The sequence below is a fragment of the Rhea americana genome, unplaced genomic scaffold, assembly GCF_003343005.1.
Source record: "Rhea americana isolate MKP2758 unplaced genomic scaffold, rheAme1 scaffold_21, whole genome shotgun sequence".
In the NCBI taxonomy this organism is placed as follows: domain Eukaryota; kingdom Metazoa; phylum Chordata; class Aves; order Rheiformes; family Rheidae; genus Rhea; species Rhea americana.
The window spans coordinates 5,827,766-5,848,852 of NW_028186258.1; the positions used below are offsets into that span (position 1 = coordinate 5,827,766).

The 21,087-nt window shown below is 40.6% G+C and overlaps 1 protein-coding gene across 1 annotated transcript in view; it reads right to left on the bottom strand.

Annotated features, from left to right (window-relative positions):
* The window catches only part of PRKCA (protein kinase C alpha), a 148,730-nt gene that overhangs the window by 28,393 nt on the left and 99,250 nt on the right, over nucleotides 1–21,087 (bottom strand). The window contains exons 6-9 of the mRNA XM_085304790.1: nucleotides 13,478–13,634; nucleotides 13,240–13,374; nucleotides 12,725–12,821; nucleotides 97–120 (exon numbers count right to left, since the gene is read on the bottom strand). Of these exons, the coding sequence (XP_085160916.1) occupies nucleotides 97–120; nucleotides 12,725–12,821; nucleotides 13,240–13,374; nucleotides 13,478–13,634 (413 nt within the window). The remainder of the gene's footprint in view (nucleotides 1–96; nucleotides 121–12,724; nucleotides 12,822–13,239; nucleotides 13,375–13,477; nucleotides 13,635–21,087) is intronic.

Here is a 21,087-nt window from a genome sequence, read left to right on the forward strand (position 1 = left end):
GTTAAAGATAAATTAGTCTGCGCTGGTAGCAGAAGAGTTAATCTTAAAAGAAAACAAGACATGCACATCATCTTACTTCCTTTGGTTTGGACGCACCTTATCTCGGCCAGTTCTTTTACCCTGAAAAAGGGTAAAAGGTGAGACACACCTTTTTACCAGAGGTGATACACACTTTATATATTCAGCCCGATATCCTAAATGCACTTCTTTATGGAATRCTATAAAACAAAAATTATAGCAAGTTACACGGTGTCACACTGGAGAGCTTTATGGAATTCTGTATGTGTTTTTTGAAAAAGATATCTCAGGTTTTATGGTAAAAATATTTTCAATTGTTTTTCAAAAATGTACATGTCCTTTTAATGTAACTGTYCTTTTAATTGTATATATATAAAAAACGGCCTTCTCCAAAACCTARCGGTAAGAGTGAAGCAAAGAAGAAAGAGCAAGTGATTTAGGGGACACTAGTCCCTCATTGCACCCAAGTTTCTTTTTGAGTCTTTTTTTAGGAACCTTTTAAATACTTTCTAGTTTTTACTGTGAAGAAAATTTAACAGGACTAAACAAGAAACCTGAACCTTGCTTTCTTCTGCCTTCTAGGAAATATCTATAGTTCAGAAACGTAGGAATTACACAGCAAAATCATGAAATCAGTCATTTTTCCCATTAGCAGATAAGAAAACAAAGCTGGTGAAGAATGTGGTCAAACGTACGCAGTTTGCATTCCTGCCCTCAATCCGTGCGGAGCGATGCGCGACACCCGGCGTCCCYCTCCTCCCCCAGCTCTCCCCTGCTGCTGGTTGCACCGTTCAGCTCCAAGAAACGGGCTCCAAAACTGCCCGGCCTCCTGCCACCCCCCTGTCCATCCTCCGGCACAACAGCACGTGGGAAAAACCCACGTGGTTTCCCATGAAAACCTGCTGGAAGTTGGAGCCACCACGGGGCTGTGCTCCTTGGGGACCGCCTTTCCCCGTTATCAAGGCAACGCGGCCCGGGCAAGCTCAGCGATGCCCGGCGCGGAGAACTATCGCTTGCACATCGCCAAGAGCAGAAAAAAGAAATGCAAAAATATTTAATGACAACGCCGCGCTCACGGGCAGAGGCGTACCGTACGTCACGCGCACGACTGGCTAGCAGCGGCGTGCTTCTCGACACGCGTTGCCTTCGACACATTGGCTCCGCCGCTTTGATCCCGGCAGCGGAGCGTCCCCGGGCCCGACGTCCCCGCTTCGCACTGAAGCCCAGCGCCGCCTCGCYTCTCCTCTGACCGATTCCACCCAGCCCCGACCGCTCGGCCCGCGCAGTCGCACGCGGCTCTAAGTAGCAGATGAATAATGTAACAGCAGAGAGCAGTGCTGCCTTCAGTCTCTGTTATAAAAAATCACAATTTYGATGGGAATGATGGTCAGAGGTCTACGGAGCAGCAGACCAGGCTTGCTGCAGGCCCTACAGGGGGTCCCAAGACTCTTCTCGAGTCCAGCAGAGCAAGAACGTCCCCCGGCAGCAGCTCGACGCCTCCGAGAAGCCCTGCCCGCGCTGACCTCCCTCCCAGCACCCCGGGGCAGACCGGCAGCTCGCCCCGCTGCTCCCTCCCACCGGCCCCTCCGGAGGCGGAGCGACCCCGAGCTCAGCCCGAGGAGCCGCGTGCCGTTCGGGACGCCGAGCCTCGCCGGCTCGCTCACCGGGACACGCTGGCGCCGTCTCCTTCTCCCCCCGCAGCAGGCTTTGCCCTGYTCTTCCCCGGAGCCCAGCAAACCGCCCGCCATGCGCCCCGGCTCGCGGGACAAGCCTCGGGCCTCCCTGCTCCCCATCTTTCCGTTCCCTAGTCCTYGAAGTTAACGCACCGTGATAGCGGAGCCGCGGGTACCATCCCGCTCAGCGCAGCCCAGCGAGGCCCGGCGCCGGGCTGCGGGGCGAGGGCGACGCTCGGCTACGCTGCCTCCAGCCGCGCCACGCGGCAGAGCAGCTCCGCGCCTCCGGCAAACCYCCGGGGACGTCGCTGGCAGAAGAGGTGAAACTCACGCCAAGGAGGTGAAGGGGAGAAACTGAAGTTATCGGTCTCAAGGAAGGACAAAAAGCTCGAGTCGGTTTTCCAGTCCTGCCGGCTCGGAGCGGGGTTCAGATCGACCTAACGGGCTGAGCCATTAATAAGCCTTTAATAAACTAAACAAATCCAATAAATCTCAAGTCAAAATCCGCAGGGAAAAACCTCCCATCCACTGAAACATCCTTCATCGTTACGGCAGCTTGTTCCTTGTATTATTGCATTTCTATTCCAYGTAATTAGAGCTGTTGCGAAAAACTATCAATTTCCTAATTTCGATGACTTAATTATCAGGACGCTGATAATTTGAGATGAGAAGAGTCTATTTCTAAGCCTCAGCAAGACCCAATACTTCACCAGACCGAGTYTGCAGCTCAATGCCGTAACTCAGCGCCAGCCTACAGCTCATCAGCAGCGRCGGAAAGGAGCCGGGGGAGAGGAGGTCGGGAGCGAGGCCGGCGGCGGCAGCCAGCAGCTCTCGGCGAACCGCCCGGGCGCCGCTCCGCAGCGGGGCCGGCACCGGCGACCCGCGAAAAGCAGCTCCTCCGCACTCGTGCGTTTCTGCCGGCAGTAAAAGAGGCACCAAGGGAAACGGGATGTTTCACAGAAATATAAATGGAGAGAGYGGTGAAACTCTGCCTGAGAATTAAGTATGGACTATTTCACTTGTCTTTAACATTACTTTCCCCTCATTTCCTCTCCCACTCCCTGAAACTTCTGCTGTATCTACCCTTCTAGTTAGCAACAGTGAAGTTATTTAAAAGACTTGCACGAAAAAATSTTTGTGCCATGAGCAAAAAGCCTTATAAATGGCTTTTTGCTGAAAGCAAACAGAGGAAAACCATTACTGAAGCCCCCCTGCACCGGGCTGCAGTGCGCGTCGGGCAAGAACAGTGGTGCGAAATATCTAAATATATACACACAAGCCATTCACGTTATCTCATTTCTTTCAGGACTGTTCCACAAGACAGSTTTCACTTTATTTGATATTTTCGTATTCTTTACTGCCCTCATGTGGCTTGTAACTTTAGAGGAAAAATTATTTGCTCAAGCTCAATGCGATATTAAATAGMTAATGTCTATTTAGGATATAGGGAATAAAAGAACCATAGTGGAGTAGTTTACTATACTGCACAGCACCTGAACAGCGCTGCTAATTTGGGGGGGTTAAAGTAACGTGCACTTCTGAAATTTATTTTACTTTTTCCTTGATGTGTAGAAGTCAAAACCACATTAAAAATTTGAGTAAATTATTTCTAAAATATCCCCAAGTTTTCTGGGTTTAATATAAAGGTAAGTACAGAAAACRCAGACAATAGGGACAAATGCTTATGGAAAATGTTCCCTGCGAAAAGGGACATATTAATCCCAAGAATATAGGTTTCAGGGGACATCACGCCAGACAACAGACCTCTCACTGTGAGCGGTGAAGTTCAGGGAGGAAAGAGTTTCCAGTTACCCATTTGGCACAGTCAACATGTTTAATCTGTTTAATAATCTTGTAGCCATCTGAGTCTACCTTGTTTTCTGCTTTTATTGCCAAACACTCCATCGCCTGCAACAGAGGAGCAGCTAATTAGATGAAACATAATTAAGGCAGCTGCCTAGGAACAATATTCAGGAATTGCAGAAATTCTTGCAAAAATCTCCTGTGAAAGTGTTAGTAAAAGAAGTAAATTTAATTATACTACTGGGTTTACAATCAATACTAGAAGAGCAAATCCCTGAGTGTCAGGGAAGAGTTGCTTTTATAACATATTCCTCCATTTTTTAATCATGCAAATTGTTTTTAATCTGCAGTAACAAAAGAGCTACAGTGTAGAATTCGCTTTAAATGTAAAGCTTACTACTATTAGGCATTTCCAAAATGCACAAAATATTAAATTGCTTTCTAAAATAGTGTTGAAAGATTTCAGTTCTACCTGATCTAAGTGCAAGTCCTGGGATCCCTTCACACACCACAGGTACGAAAAGCTGCAGACTGGGACCGACTTTAAAACGCTGGGATTCTGTATCGAGGTCTTGGCATGCAAAGCAATTGCTTAACACWCACAGACATACACGCGTRCACACACACACAAACAMAAAGATGAAGGTGTTTTCTGCATGATGTTATCAAAATACAGATCTGTATAAATACACTCGTCGCTGAGGGGAGCAGCATAAACGCAAATTTTTTAAATGATTCTTCCCAGCACCTGATAGTTTTCTAAACAGAAAGATCTATGCTGGCAGACCTGCTCCACAGCATTCTCAAATTTCTTGTGATTTTTTGAAATGGCATTTGTACATTATATTTATCACCAGTGCAGCCGTGTTACATTCTCCTCAGGAGCACAGCCTTCCCTGTTCATCTGCTCCTGCTGCTTCCTTTCAACTCCAATCCCGTAGACTTGGGAACGCAACCTCCCCCGCAGTCCCACATAAACTGATTACTTAGGAAATTATTTGCAAAGACACGCTAGTGTCAGTGGCGATCAGCCCGCAGGACGCAGCGTGCAGTGATGCTGCTGAACCCGGGTTAGCGATGCTAAGTCACTGTCAGCAGCGAGCACAACGGGGCTCTGTAATAATTTAGAGGGAAAAGAAAGGCAGCAATCAAGGAAGTATTTTCTCCCATGAAAGCCTCCAATTCTTGAGTCTCATCTTTGCATCAAAACATAGCTCCAGCTTTCTTTAGGGGAACTTAGGACCACAGTTCATGAGGACTGAGGATGAATTTTGCCTATGAAGCAGTAGCTGTACTACTTTTTACAGGTGGACTTACTTGATAACAACAAAAACTGACCAAGGACTTTTGTCCCCCTACTAGCTGTCTACACTTCTAACACTGAAATACACAGAGTAGCGCAAATCAAAGCCCAGGTTTTACCCGTTCAGTGACGATACATTTTAGAAGCTACTCTGTATTTATCCCAGATACATTCTCTCAGGTAGCTTTTGTTATGTGTCTGTTTGATATGCAAAGAGGCTTTGAAACACCCTTTTGCTGAGATTTATGACTTGTTTTTCCTGTTGTGCTTGCACATTGGTAAGGTGAGCCTATCTGCACTTATTACAAAATAAGTATTCTAATGTGTACATAAAACTGCATGAAAAAGTGGATAGATACTCACTGAAACTCTATTTGTAGACTGTTTTGGACAAAATGGTATAAAAAATATTTAAACAAAGATGCTTTTAGCAACCCTGAGTTAAGCAAGTTTCAATGAAACCAGCAAGTAATTCTGTTTTCAAATAAGAAGAGGTATAAATCTTYGCAAAATGATAGTCCTCTTCTGCAGATGCTTTTCTGAGGTACAAACAGTAGGTAAGTGATCAAGGTTAAGAAAAAGTAAGTCACTGATTGCATAAAAAATCCCATGATTATTGCACTAGGAAATAGTTAGCAAAGAAAAAGAAAAATGATCTTATTCTCTTTTTTTTTGGGGGGGAGGGGTGTGCAGTATTAAAAATTCAGTAAAATCATGCATTAATATGGACACTTTTTCAAAAATAAAATGTGGATTTTTAAATGCAGTATTTAAAGTTCTGGGCTGATACACTTAAATTGCCCTCAAACAACACAAGTAGTAAAAATACTGCTCTAACATGATGGCCCCAATAAGCCTTAGATATATTCTTAAAACAGTTTACAGCACAGGAGTTTCACATTTTTTTTTGTCCAAAAACATAACTTAACCAATGTATGAAACTGAAAGTATGATTTGTACCAGTAATCTTTTCCCTAATAAAGCAAGAAAATTTGTCAGAGGTACACTACATGCAAATTAAAAGTCCCAATATATAGTCTCAATGTTTCTATTTGTCTTTTATGCAAATAATTGAGTGAGGTGGAGTGTTAGTAAACTAATTAAAATGAAAAATAAACAAGTGAATTAGCGTTTCAGGTATCAAAGCAACTGTGCATATGGGTAATACACACTATGGTATAGTATACCCCAATTTATATATAGAAATATATGTACATAGTATATTATACCATAAGACAGGCATGCTAGATATTCTGCAAGTTTATCTATTTAAATATACAGTGGACATAAGTATTATCTGATCTACAGAACTTATCTACAGTTCCACAACAAGTGTCTTTTGAATCAAAGATGCACTATATCCATTTTCCACGAGAAGGGGGTACTCACTTCTCTCATCCCTTGACAACGACAAGCACACTGCATCTGCTGTGGTTCGATGACCACTTTTTTGTAAGTAAACGTTCAATCTTGGGAATACTTTGTGACAAATTACAACAGATGCTTCTTCAGATAATTTTTATCCTTTTAAACAAGCTTAAGCTAGGGAATAAAACAAGTGCATCCTTAAAACATGGTGAGAATGAAACTGAATTTAATAAACTTTAAACATTCATAGAGAAGGTTTTGTGAAGAGAGACACGTATGAGAGCACTAAAGAGAAAACTACCTTGAGGCAGTGCGTATTTACAGGACAGCCCTGGAAGAGATAGGAGAGGAAGAAAAACTGCTTCATTAGTAACAGGCTTGCAAAGCACAGCAACAACAATTAGTAGCAGAAGAAAACAAGCAAAGACACAGCAGCGACAACACAGAAATGGATACACTGCTATGCACAGAAAAAACAAGAAGAAGGTATTAATCAATCCACTAACGAGGTGCATAGTACAGCAGAGCACCATGCAGTACTGGACTTACCCAGCATCTGCCACTCAATTTTAACCTCACTCTTACACATATGCATGTTTCATGCATGAAACAATCCTAATGTCATTAAACCACTGGAATGCATAAAGCCACACGTATGTATAAACGCTGGTGGGCTGCGGTCGCAACGACAAATGAACACTGCAGGCGTGTGACAGATAAGGTCCTTTTTTGCCTTACGTGTTGAGATACACATTTAAACTTTCTCTATATTGGAGACAAAGAAATACCTGTTATCATAGGATTTTCAACTTACTTTCTTCATCTTTTATCACAGTATGTCTACTGAGAAGAACATCATAGAGAAATGAGCTCCAAGCTCCTAAGAACCAAGATTTAAAAAGTGTGACATCTACTTAAAAATCTGCAAATTCTCTAGTTTCAAATATGGTTAGTAGTAGGGAAACCTCCGGATAACTGCATGTGGGAATTTCCCATGCCAAACTATAGTATAAAACAGATGGACTCACCTAACAGCATTTCTATAAAGCTGCAAAGTACTCCCTAATGATTTAATATGCACAGTTTTAAAATAGGATTGAGTGCCACAGTCAAAACCACAGCTCTTCTTTTTATATCTCTCTATACATAAAAAGTGCGGATTGATGTGCCAGTGGTATTTTGGCTGGTCACGGTTTCAGTGTAGCTTASTGTCTGCTTCCTGAAAACTCAATGTAATCTTCTCTTTTAGAAAGTGAAGTRTCAACAACATTGTTTCTCTTTTCCATGTTACCTTTGCTAACTGCCTAAAAATACTGTTATTGCTTCAAAATGGGAACCTGCACCTGTTAGATATAGATATGCTAGCGAACAACTTTTTTTATTTCAAAAAATAAAGAGTAAATTAACTGCAGTAYGACAGCTTCAGGGCAAAAACACTGGCATCCTTCACAGGACTTCACACAGAAAACCTTACTCACAATTAAGCCAAATCACAACTTCCTCTTCAATATTTTTGAATGGAAATATCATATTTAATTAGGGCTCTTAAGAAGCTCCTGAAACAGTCCCCGGACCCTTCTGCTTCGGCTCTGGCTAGGTAACCAGGGCATAGTTACACAGCCTCCAGCTCAGAATTGAAACTATTCGAGTATGTTGTGGCTTTTGATTAAAGGAAAAAAGAAAACATCCTTTTGATTTAAAACTGCTGTGAACATCAGAAAAACACCAGAATATTGCAGCAAGTGCTGGCCTTCTTTTTAATAAAGCAGCCAAAYTGCCTAAAAAAAATAAAACCAAAGGGAGTAACTGCATTAAAGAAATGCAGTTACTGCTGTGAACCAAACTGAAACRTTTTACTGATGTTTAAAAAGGGAACGATAAATGAATGAGGTTTCTTCAGCATTAAAACGTAACAACATTAAAACTGATCAGAAAGCTTTAATTGCAACTCAAAGTCTGTGGAATTTTTCGAGCACCACTGAACGCCAGCTGGACCGCCATGAAGACGGGCCTGGCTCCGCGAATAAACACCGGCCCTGCACGCCACAGCTACACGTGCACACTGATACGGTGCTTATTCACACACTCATGCCTGCCCATTTCCACTTACTCCTGGCTTAACACAGAAGCCTGGTCGAGCCAAACGCGGCCCTGCCTGCTGCAGGACCTTGGCACCACGTCATCAACAGGAACGTCGGCAGCTCCTGCGTCACTGCAGAGGTGCAGGGTGTTTATAACCAAACCAGAAGGCCAAGCACCGTGTYGTCCTCATGCTTGGAATTAAGATGGTGAGATGTTTTAAAAGACTTTCTTTAGCRTGATAGTAACAGTTATTTTTAGAAGCACTACGATGTCACCAGTACTTTACCAAAACATCACCACTGATCAGACATTTCCAGCTCTCTCGTACRAACTCTACCCTGTTCTGAACTCTTTCCCTCCTCTTCGTGTTTCAAACTGCTCAGTCTGCAAAGGGAACACACAGGTCTGGCTCTGCGGTAGCGTTCCTCAGGAATTCCAGCAGCGCACAGCAGCTGCGAAAGTAACTCCCGTCCTGCCAGCTGGAGAAGAGCCGGAGCAACAGCACCGGGAGTCGAACCCGACGAGCGGACAGCCCTGGGAACGCAGCGCAAAGCCGCGGTGCTCCCCGCTGCGGCAGCAAAAACACCCAGAAGGCAACCGGACAGCGATAAAGAGGAGCGGTCTTTGGGTGGTTTATCCAATACCTGAATTAATCCTAGAAACTGGAAAGAGAGCGTACAACTATTAACACCTCCTCCTCATGGCACTATGGACCTGGGCCGCAATGGTGACCAGCAGATGAAGATGGTATCGGCTTTTCCTGACGCTGACCAGGGAGTACTTTGCAGAAACAYGACTTAGCAGAATAATTTTGTCCTATTATTGCAGAGCGAATTTACTGTTACCCTTATGTAGAGCACCTGGAGCAAGAGGTTATAGGTACCTGCAGCAACCTTGTGCTCAGCTTAAACTTCCAGCAGTCCACAGATATTTGGTATTTGTTCCCAAGGAAAGAGGGTCGACTGCCACCTCCCAGGGCCCGTGTGAACCCAGCACGGGGATGTCACCAGGGGGCCTAAGGGACTCAGCACTGAGACCTGTCCGGGGAACCTGGGGAACGACTTTGTCCTGCTTAAAACCCACAGAGGGAGCAGGGCAGACTACACTGAAGGAAATAACTCGGAACAAAAGAAAACAGAGGGACTGTTACTTATCTTCAACACAGATGCCTTAAAATGAAGATTATATGGGCAGTAACCTATTTCCTCTTAATTTTTATTTGCTTGGATCACTTTAATTAMCAAAGCTTAGTGTAGACTTGGATTGCTAACACTTACTACACAATGGTATATCACTTAATAAACCTTGTATTTGGTGAAAGTATCCACGTGTAAGACTTATAGTTACTGTGTTCTTTTTAATTAAAAAAATATCAGTGATCTGAGCCATGAAATCTGCTTTATATTTAGCAACATTCCCTGTGGTGGAGAAATTAAAAGAAGGGGACAGACATAAAACCCCTCCTATTTTTAAATCAATATTATTCTATCATTATTGTAAGGTGATATAAATTATAAGTATCAAGAAGTGTTTTATTAAGTAGCACAAAACATTACAAGAAACTAGGCTTGAAAAAAATGGAAACAGGACTCCTACAATAGAAGTTTTTGAAATTGCATGTTTCCTTTTCCCAGCAGAAAACAAAACGAGGTCGCAAATGGCACAAATACGTCTGCTCCGATTATAAGCAGGTATTATAAATGAAATAGGCTTGTACCACTTAAATAGCTCTTCTGCTTTTTTCTTTGATTAGCAAAATACTGTAACAGGCCAACACATACACACCAAATACTGCATATTGTAGTTACAAGACTCACTGGTTTGTGTTGGTAGAGCCACCCGGGGCTGTCACYAGTTGCCATGGCAGCCTGGGCACGAGCAATTAAGGAGCAGCTACAATTATTCTGCATGTGCCCGTTGAGGAAGGAGTTTTGTTCCAAGGTGGCCATAAATAATGCCATTCCAGAGAGGAAACTCACAGCCAAAGGTTACAACAAAATGAAAAACACTGGCAGATTTTATCCTGCCTCCACTTCCTAGAGGAGTGTATTTTTATCTCTAAATACTACTAATGATGCATCATCTATAAATCACTGAAGAGAGATTTGATTATGCTGCTAAGTGAGCAGATAACTCATTTCTGGTTCATAACTTCTAGTGAGAGGTGGGACCCTCCCCGCAAATACACGTAGATTTGTTAAGATTAAGTGTGTATCTGCTATATGGAAAAAGCTCCACTACTAGACAATATATGGGTAATATATGCTGTCACAATGTATAAAAAAAAAGCTAACTCATGACTTTTGAAAGATAACTTTTAATAAAAACTAGAACTATTTAGCAAAGTCACTGCATGACTCCATTAATGAAGCCGCGGTGCTCTAATTCCTCTCTCCCCTCTCCAAATTTGGTCCCGCTGGCTGGCAGGCACCAGCCACGTTATCTTCACAACAGTAAGCTGCAAAGCCTCGAATGCATGGCGCTGAAGCTGAACTGCTTAGACTGTGAGACAGGCTAATTATTTTTGAGACAGAGCTGACCCTATGCAAAACTACTGTTTCTGGGACTCGGTCCAGGAGCTTTACATGATGCAGCTCCTCAGGATTTCTACAACACTTTTCATTGCATATCTAAATCCTAACTACTAATTCTGCAACTCATATAGTTACAGGAGGGTCAAGATAAAACCCAAGAGATTACAGATTGAATACGCAAACATACTGCATATAATTACAGATGCTTTAAAATAGATATTTTTTGCGATAAATATGCAAGTGTGAGAAATAGACAAAATTTTAAGAAAATAATATTTAGAAAAATATGTGCCAAAGATACGTTTGCCAAATAATTTTGATTTAAGTTCAGGTCTTCTCTTGTTTGAACTGTATCTTTGGAAATATCTAGGCCTAAAATAGCTATCTGCAGGTAGATGAACATGATGCAAAGGAATACTGGCTTCCTCCAGCTGGGACATTAGCATACCATAATGAATGTGCACTTTTTCCTTTTATTTTGGCACTCATCCTTGTGTGTCTCTGTCCTGAGCGAGAAAAGCTAGATTTCTGTAGCTACRTTACTAACACTAATATATATATAGCCACACAATTCCAAACTCTGCACTTTGCACAGAGATATGCAAGGGGTGAAAAAAATTGCCTTAGAAGTTATTCATTGTRAAAAGGATAGAAAGTAAACATGATCTTGAATAGAAAATGACCTAGTGCAGCAAAATAAAATCACACTGGTCAGATCACAATTGTAAAGAAAGGAAAATGAAATGGAGATCAAAGTACTTCTCAAATGTGTAACAAAAATCATAGTTCATGCTGCAGACAAAAATATGGTAGCTGATCCAAATGTGTTCAGAAGAAATTGATGCACCTTTTCTTTTTCCTTCTTGGAAGTTGAACATAGGCCGTTTTTCCTCACTTTCTTGGGTTAACCCATCTTTTATAATAACAATGTAGAATTCTGCCTGATGGTGAACATAAAARATTGCCATTTCAGGTTGAGAGGAATAGGCTTACGTGTTTGTATATGCACAACAGGTACATTAATTACTTTCTGGATAAACAGCAAGACAAAAGTTGTAAATGTTTGACTAGGAAAAAGAAAACATAACATTGTAGATTGGAGTATTTCAAATTCAATTTCAATACTGCATATGTGGCTGGAAAGAATACGCAGTCGAATGAGCTGAACCCAGTGGAGCGATTAGCAAACACCTCCAAGCCATACCTTTCTTGTTGCTGGGTTTAATGGACAGCAAGTATTTTGCTGTAATACCATCTGGAGTTGTCAGAAGAGGCAGAGTTGCTGGCTAAGTCTGTTTCTTAAGTCACATCTCCTTGCATGGTACGGAGAGCCTGTGCTTGTGACTACCAACCATTCCAATTTGCGTCACAGAAGGCAAGAAGACTCTGCTGAACGTATTGTTTCTCTTCAGTGTTTCTTTTGTGTACATAACCAGCAATACCACTTTTCCTGAAACTTCTCTACCCATATTACACATTCAGAATGTGTAATAATTCACATTTATTCAGATATTTCAGGTAATAACCTTCTAAAAGATTTTACAGTTTTAAATCATCAGTAGATAACACTGTAATTATTTTCCTTAAAAGTCTGTTCTATTTCTGACAACTTCATTTTTCATTAGAGATACTAACGATAATAGCTGACAGATTTTGCTGTGTTAAAAAACACACTGCATTTATTACAAATACATGCCATAAAATATTTTACAATACCAACTTTTTAGTGTTATAACACAGAGCAGCTGAACTGTCAGATACATGATACCACTACTAAATTAAACCACTTGATTCAATCTTCAAGAGATCAAAAGGAACATACTACAGTCACAGGCAGCAGAAGTCACCACTCTCTAATATATAACTTTTTAATAGGCATTTTTATATAATAAAAGGAAAAATGTATGCAATATACAGCTACACCCATTATGTTTAAGCCTCACCTCAAACTTCTGTCTGAGTTCTGCATTTCCATCTTCATCAGCATCTGGAATTGGAACGTTATAATATTCACCTTCTTCTTGATTCAGCAGCTTGTACCTGTGGAACATTTCAGGAAAACGGCGCCTTTTCATATTTATTCCCTTTAGGTTTAAAATTTGATTTAGTTGCTTGTGTGTGGTTTGTATTGATGTGAGAAGTATGTAAAGAACTGTTTTCAAAGATCTACAAAAAACTCAAAAATAGAACTTTTTGCACCTAACATTAGATCTTCAATCTCAACTGTTTGTCAAAGCACAAGTTCATGTACACAACAAAGGGAAGTATTCCTTTAATTATCCCTCCTTGTTACTTATACTTCATGTTCTCCAATTTTTTGTTGCATTTTCAGTGAATTTATAGCATATGAAACTTAGGAAAAACCTACAAAGAAGTAGGTTATATTAAGAAAATACTGTTTTAGAACTTATTATTTATGTGATATATTCTCTCCTTCTCTCTTTTCAGAAATTCTTACCATCCAGTGGCCGGCATTTTCATAAGCTCTGACACCCCGAAAGACAGAGATCCCATGAAATCATTTCTGGTTGTTCGATCCCAGTCCCAGACCTCAACAGATAACCGTCGATCTTTGTCTGTAGGTTTTAATTTACTAAAAAAAAAAAGTGGGAGAAGGAGGAATTTTCAATGCAGAATTCAACTAAATCATTCCATACGTAAAACGTGTTACAGTAAAAGGGGTTAGCCAGACTTACAATGTAAATGACTCATTCCAGTGTGGATTCAGAGTAGAACGGATGGTTTTTGTTTTTTGTTTACTTTCATTCTTAGGATCTGGGATGAGTTTCAGTTTAACATAAGGATCCGAAAGTCCATTTGGATCCATGGGAATTAAGTTTTTTGCTTCTCGCACTGTCAATACAAAACACATAGCTGATTCATATAGGACTACAAATGACCATTAGCAAAGCAGTAAAACATCAAAGTTAGATGTCTAGAGAAGTCAGAGTTACTGAAACATGCTGAATGATAAAATAAGATTTGAAGTTCATCTGTTAGCTGGTGTGGATGAAAGTAAGTTGCACTTTAAAAATGGTAGACAGAAACAAAAGGCAGTAATTTATAACTGCTGTGCAGCTTTGAAGTAGTTGTTCTTCTGCAACGGGATGATTAAGTGTCCAAATCCATCTGTGTAAATTTGCAAGTAGGTAGCTGTTCTTTGTGCTTTTATTTACTCATCAATTTTAAGTTGTACAACTGCAAGACTATCACTCAAATAGTCTAAGGGTGATAGTCAGACCACAATGGATTACAAAAGACAGGTTACTCTATAAAATACATCATTGGAAGATATCTAACACTAAACTTCCCCCACTTTCCCTGTTCACTAGCTGCTAGACARAACCATTGTAAGCGTTATGCCATGACAGCAACCTAAGTACAGCAGATAGGTTTAATTTGGGCTTCACAGGAGTGTTCGTGAAGCCTCTAATTTTACAAGGTCAAAAGAAGGCTCAAATGTAGTTAACACACTTCATGTCGCATTTACCGAGGGCCTGGTGACTCACAGGTTTCAACCTAGCTAGAATTACGGCAGCAGCTGCAGGACTTCCTATACAAGTTCAGGAGTCACTGCAGAGGGGTGGAGTATTTTAAGGGAGGAAGAAATACAGTATTTCCTCCCCCTTGTAGAGGACTGGCATACACCCAGTAACGTTTGTATGGCGTGTAAGGTTTTATTCTGCGTTAATCGCATTCAGGCATCAGCTTCTGTTGAACCTCAACAAAAAGGTGAACTTCACTCRCGCTGTGAAACACTGTCCCACCCAAACCTGTCCTGTTGTGATGACCTCCAGTTAACACTGATCGAGTCATAGACACAGAAGAGATTCAGAGCTTATAACTGGGGATCTCAAAATACACTGCACTGGCAGCGGTAATCCTCTAAGCCTCATTTGCTCAGAAAATAGCTTTCATTTGGGAATTCTCCAGTGAAATTTGTATTTTAAGATTAAAATTGTTCCCAGAAGGAAAAACTCAAGAAGCCTGTGGTGTGAAATAGGTTACAGGATTTGAAGGAAGGCCAGTATTTTAGAATCAGTCACTAGAGAATGTCATCTTGGAATGACAGTGTTCTCAGCTACTGCTTTCACAATTTTGACTTCAGAGATGCATTTTTTTTCATTTATCAAGCCAACTGAAGAAATCTGAAATTTAAGAAATGTCACACTCTAAATCACCTGACATTTCTTGCAAGAAAACATATTCCACAAATATTTGAACCTTAGAGTCACTGAAGAACAGAGCACAATCAGAACTAATACAGAAGAAAAAAAAAAGGTTGTCAAGATCTTCAGCAATAGATAGTTACTGTTCGTTCAGGGTACTTACTCTCCTTGTCCTACAGTAAACAGAGACGTATTTCAAAATAATAAATGATCTTTCCTCCCTCTCTCTCAAATTTGAATGGCATTTTCAGATGACAAATACAACTTATAGACCTTCCCAAGATTTCAACCTTTGATTTCCTGGCTCGCGGGATGAATCGCCCAGCTCACAGAGATATTTTCAAGTGCATTGTTTACTCTCATTATTTATTGAATAAGAGGAGGACAGTTTTTGGTCAACAGTCAAATGACTTGCAAAGCAGCTGAAGAACATCTTTTCAGAATGCCCTCTGTTCTCCCTCTAGAAATAAAGGCGTGATTGTGGTAGACAGAAAACTGTACGCTCCTGCTTCTGTAAGTCACAAGAAGACAGACAAGAAATAGAAAGTCCAGGACAGATACTACTGTGCTTTCCATAAGGACAGAGACATGAAGAATTGTGAAGTGTTGACAATATCCTCATTATAGCAGAGCATTGAAGGTGAGTTATGAAATCRAATACTGGTTCTGTTCCAGCTCATCACTACGTGTATTTGCCAGCTGCATGCGACTAGCTCTGGGCCTACATTTCTCTTTTACAAGACAGSTAGAGTGCTTTAGTGCTCATAATGACTGTGGTCTTCCAAATGGCATAACTACTAAACAGTGTTTTAGTGCAAATCTGCTGCTTAGTGTCATTTGAAAGAACACAATCATTACGAGTGTGCAGAGCTGTAGAGGGAAAACGCTCTTGGAGGGAAAAGGGCCACTGCCACTGAAGACACCTCAGTTCAAACTCTTTGAACTAGTCTGTTTAATGACAGAATATTAGCTGGGGTAGAACAAACTGGAAGAGTGAAACAACACACATAACAGGTATCTTTCTAGTAGTAATAACCAAAAGAGTTGCAGAAAGAAGCTCAAATATCAGAATTCAAGCTACTTATTTTGAACATATTACATTATGTGTATTTGCCAGATAATTCTTATGCCTAACAGATACCCTGCTGTAAATTAATTACTGTAAATAGATCAGGGCTAGAAAGGAACGACATTATCTTGAACCAACAGYTAATTGTGTAAGTTATTTTTCCTAATTTTGCATTCTTAGAAATGTTTTACATTCCTCAAAAATAGGCTGGAAATAYATTTCCTTTTTCAATTCTTGAAGAAATAAATCAACATTAAAATTTAGCATACTGTAAATGATCTTCAAATACTTCTGAGGAATTAAAATTAAGATTGAATAAATAAGTTTAGTTAAATATTGTACAACCCCAAAAGGGCTCTGCACCATAAAATAAGTAAAGGGTGAAATGACATCCTTCCATGCAAATTGCTCTCTCCTTCTCTTAGTCCTCATTAAATTTTTTTTCTCATGTACATGGTGTTCATGACTGCACTGCTTGGTTCAGCACATGAGCTACTCCCTCAAAACCCAGGCCTTTCAGAGAAACTAAATTACAAATTTTATTTCTCTGCTCCAGCTTGATGTAAGTGAGGAGTTGAACGGCCTACATATTCTACACCTTCCCAGAAATACAGACCCGGAAGCTTTTCATTAAAATTCCTTGAATAGAATTGCTCAGTTTTAACACGGCGTCTTCACACTAATCCTTTGCATTTAAATTCTACCTAGGGATGTTCAGTGGAAAACCAAGCAGGTTTTGCAGAAATTGGTTTCTTGGATGCAGCAGCACTCTCTGCAGCCCAGATCTGGAGAGCTCCCTGGGGGGAGCCGTCACTGCTGAGCCTCGGCACAAGCTGCCGCTTCCAGCAAACAGCACYGACACCGACGGCGGCAGGACCTGGCAGCATGTGTAAGACTACTTCTTTCTTTTGTAGGAAACACAGGGTAAGAAAAAAAGCCTTCCAAATAATAATTAAAAAAAAGAGAGAGAGGCTCAGAGATGAACTGGGATGGAAAGATGCAATATATACTAAACACAGGTTGCTAACGAAAAAAAGAAGTCATTATCTCACTCCTTGTTTTAAGATATCTGGTCCATTTTTGTCTGTGTAATTAGTACCCTTAAACATCTTTTTCCAACTGATGTCACACTTCTTTTCTTGAGGAAGCAGCAYGATGAGACTTGTGCAGGGCTTATAAAGAATTATCATCTTAGTGGCCCACCTCTTCGGTGGCATCCTGTTTTTACCAAGATAGGTCAGGTTTCTACGAGAGGGCTGACAGGGAGAAGAGCTTTCCCCTCCCCATCAGAGGCACTATCTTGTGCGTGTTGAAACAGAGCAAGCTAAATCAAAAATAACTTGAAGAAAATAAATTCACTTAACTGTGGCTGAGTTCTGTTATAGCTGTCCTCCGTTAGAATAGTACAGCAGTATGACCAATTTGGATTAATCATTATTATACCTTCCACTCATCTATTAGGAGTGATACAAAAGATCACACATTGCCTTATAATTATTTGTTCGTTAAACTCACCACCATGACAGAGCTGCTACTCCCTTTACAGAAGGTCAAAGTGAGGAACACTTTTGTGTCATCTGGAGAGTAAGCTTGGAGAGAAACCCAGAATACCGCTCGCCAGTTTTCTGTCCATCTGTGGTGCTCAATAAGGACCTCTGAACTGAACAAAGCAGCTGCAATGAGCTACGTCTCCTAACGTTTTGTCCAGATTAACAGGCACTGAAGCTGCACACAGAGGCAAAGAGACTGGAGAGAAGTTTCTAACAAATCCAGCTTTGCTCATGTTCTGCTAACACGGAAATGCTTGTGAGAATGCCACAGGGAAGAGCGCGTAACATTTTCCACCTCAACATCAATGAAGAAGATCATATCTATCTACTCAGCAGAAAATGAAGAATATTTTATAATCATTGTATCGAATGACATGCTAATTGTACTAGAGCAGTAYCCAGAAGCCATGCCTTAACTGGGACGCCCACCGTTCCAGAAATAGGATAAAGACATAAGCAAACACGGAGCTGGTTCTGAGGTCCTCATACTTTAAATAAGTATCTAAATAAGACAAGAGTGGGATGGCASAGATCAATTGACATTTTCTATAAAGAGATGAAATTCAGACACGTGAAATTTTGAGGAATTGCCCAGAGTGCAGGTGACAAAACCCTAACATCTCTTCAAGGGAATTTATGGGTCACAAGCTGCAAAGCATATGCAGTTACAGATTTATAACTTCCTGTGATAWCAGCAATGAAATTTAGTCATTGGAATGAGTAAATGTTTCTGTTCCTATGGCAGGGCAGAGTTACTAACAGCACAAGTTTACTCAGTTCCTTTTCAAGTGAGTCACAGCTACCTTTTTCCTGAATTCCCAAATATTGATAACAAAACAGTTAACTAATCCCAGCACCATTCTTGCCAACTTTTTGCTCCCTTCAGACAACTTAGAKGAGCAGAAATTTCTCAAAAGAATGTCAACAGCTGCTTTTAAAAGAAGCTTCAAATCTCAGATAGTTTTGTCTGGCATGCTATCTGGCAAAACGAAAGAAAAGGGGGCACCACCGCCAGCTCTAACACAGAGAGCAGTTCACTCTTCCCGCAATCCTGTGCTAGCAAAGGAGCGCAGAATCCGTTTTTAAGTTCAAAATAATTTGCACATAAGCTCGTTATCACCTCTGCTTCCTGGACAAATGTTATTCTGTCACTGTTGTTACTCCCTCAAGAAGAACTTGGTAAGGAAGTGGCCGAATTCCCGGGGCGTTCAGAGAGAGGCAGGGACCCAACCAAGCGCCTTTCCCCTCGACGCCTCCCGCGCTCCCCTCGGCCACAGCTTTAAACATCTACCTATAACTAGCGAGAACAGGTTTTCTCCCAAGTCGTGTACTTGTACTCTCTACCCGCAAAATGCAAAGCTGTCTGCAGAACTGTCCAGSTACAAAGTTTTATTAAAACAGATCTGCTGCCTTGTGGAGCTAGCTGAGACTTAGTTGTGCGATGGATACTAAAGCAAATGTTCTGCTTCAGGCAATTTCTAATTTCTATACAGTTTTCAATCACTAAAAGGCTTTCTGATACGTAACTTTTCTCTATTCCATAACCATTCCCCTGCTTAGCTAAGCTTTCTTTTAACATCCCTCGTGAGACCATTGCCTACTCATTACTCTTGATCTGAATCCTGAAAGATGGTAACATAATGAATGGAGAATATCAGAAAGCCTGAGTTTCACAGGTGATTTATACACAAGAAATAGATGAGCGATTAATTTTCCTCCTAGGACAAGATGAAAAATGAACTAATATTTCATGGTACTTTATGCTCCTATCTTTTATTAAGATATTCTCTCTTACTAATACAAAATGTACCATCATCTCTAATACTACCTAAGTATTTGTGCCTGCAATAGCTTTGCTGCTTAAAATTTCAACTGGAAATCTTACAGGAGCAACTGTATTTTATTTCTAGAATACACTATTAAGAATTCCTTAGTAAAACGTAAGTTTTAACACAAAAATTGGCTCTTTTGCTGGATGAAATTGTCTGAAAAGTGAAACAGATTTAAATTTCCAATTCTGGTCTTTTTGTATTTTGGTATAAATATGAAGCTGTTTTGAATATAAATGCAGATGGGGATTTATGAAAAATTAATGTTTCCTTTTAGTACTACGCATTGCCTATTTCTTCACAGTAAGCATGAAGAAAGCAAATTTAATGAAATGGAAAGCACCCAGTTGCTATAGGGGCTGAGATCTGTTAAACGCATAGCGTTCTCTGTAATGAACCCAGCAACCCTGCAGATTCTGGGAATGACAGAAAAGAGAGAAGATATTAGTGAGATAAAACATGCAATTCATACTCTTTGTGACATTAAAAAGGCCTCCAGGRTTCCAGTAATTCTTTGGGACCGCTTTATCATTTATTGGTACTAGAAACTGCTCAAACAGCCAGAATATGCAGGTGTTCGCTTTTAAAATCAGTGGCAGAACAATAGGAAATCAATGCAAACAAAGAATGACACCAATACTGACCTAGACAAACATAAATAAAATTACTAAGGTATGTATGTGATTAAGGAAGCAATTTTTATGAGAATCTAGAAATTTGGCAAAATTCCCCAGGCTGTTTCCCCAGCTTGTTTGGACAGAGGCGGCAAAGCTCAGCTTTCCTATAGCAAGCAGTGTGACAAAACATTAATATGCAGCGCCATAGGGTGGCTCAACCTAAGACTTTCATAAATAATTTGAAAAACGTACAGCGGGGAGCCCAGAGCTCCTAGTGAGATTATTGTTGATAGCCTGTTATGTGCTCCCAACTTCAGCAAAGATCACTTAGAGCCTTCCTTTTCTTTTTAAATAACAGAAKTGCCATAGAGGAATAAAAAGAGATTTCCTGCATTCATTATTACTAAGAAAAATATAGTTACAAAAAACTGAACACTCTGGGCTGTAAAGCTTTTTTTTTTTTTTTTAATTAATGAGAAGTTTATGTAACACTAGGGAGCATTAGAAGACAGCAAGTCACTAACACCCTGCCTCTAAATTARTGCCTGTGTCAGGAGGGCAGCTCTTCATTGTCAGCTGCTGTCAAATGCAACTCCGAGCAACTGTTGGGCCACAGCTCCGAATCCCAGTAATGTGGCAGCTTTTCATACRGCAGTGCACCAGATGGAGTTATTTTGTCACAAAGGTTATTGTTTAATAAAAAATAAGCAGTAAAACGGTGATCCAGCCACCTAAAAATTCACTCAGAAGAGCCCCAAGTTAATTACAAATTGGGTCAACAAATGCATGTAAAAGAGTGACAGAACTTCAATGCACATCAAGAGAAAATACAGTGCAGAAAGCAAAAGCATTAAGAGCAACAAGAACTGCTTAAATATGAAAATTTAAGTCAAAATCCCAAAGTCAATCAACCTCTCAAAAGGTCACCAATTGAACAGAATCCCTGTAAAAAGAAAACTACCAAGCTGATTAACTGCAATAAATGTAAATCTCAAGCTAGTAGGTATACAATAAACTGTGAATATTTAAGAATTGCAACACTAAATGCAGCATATTGACTAGGATATGAAGA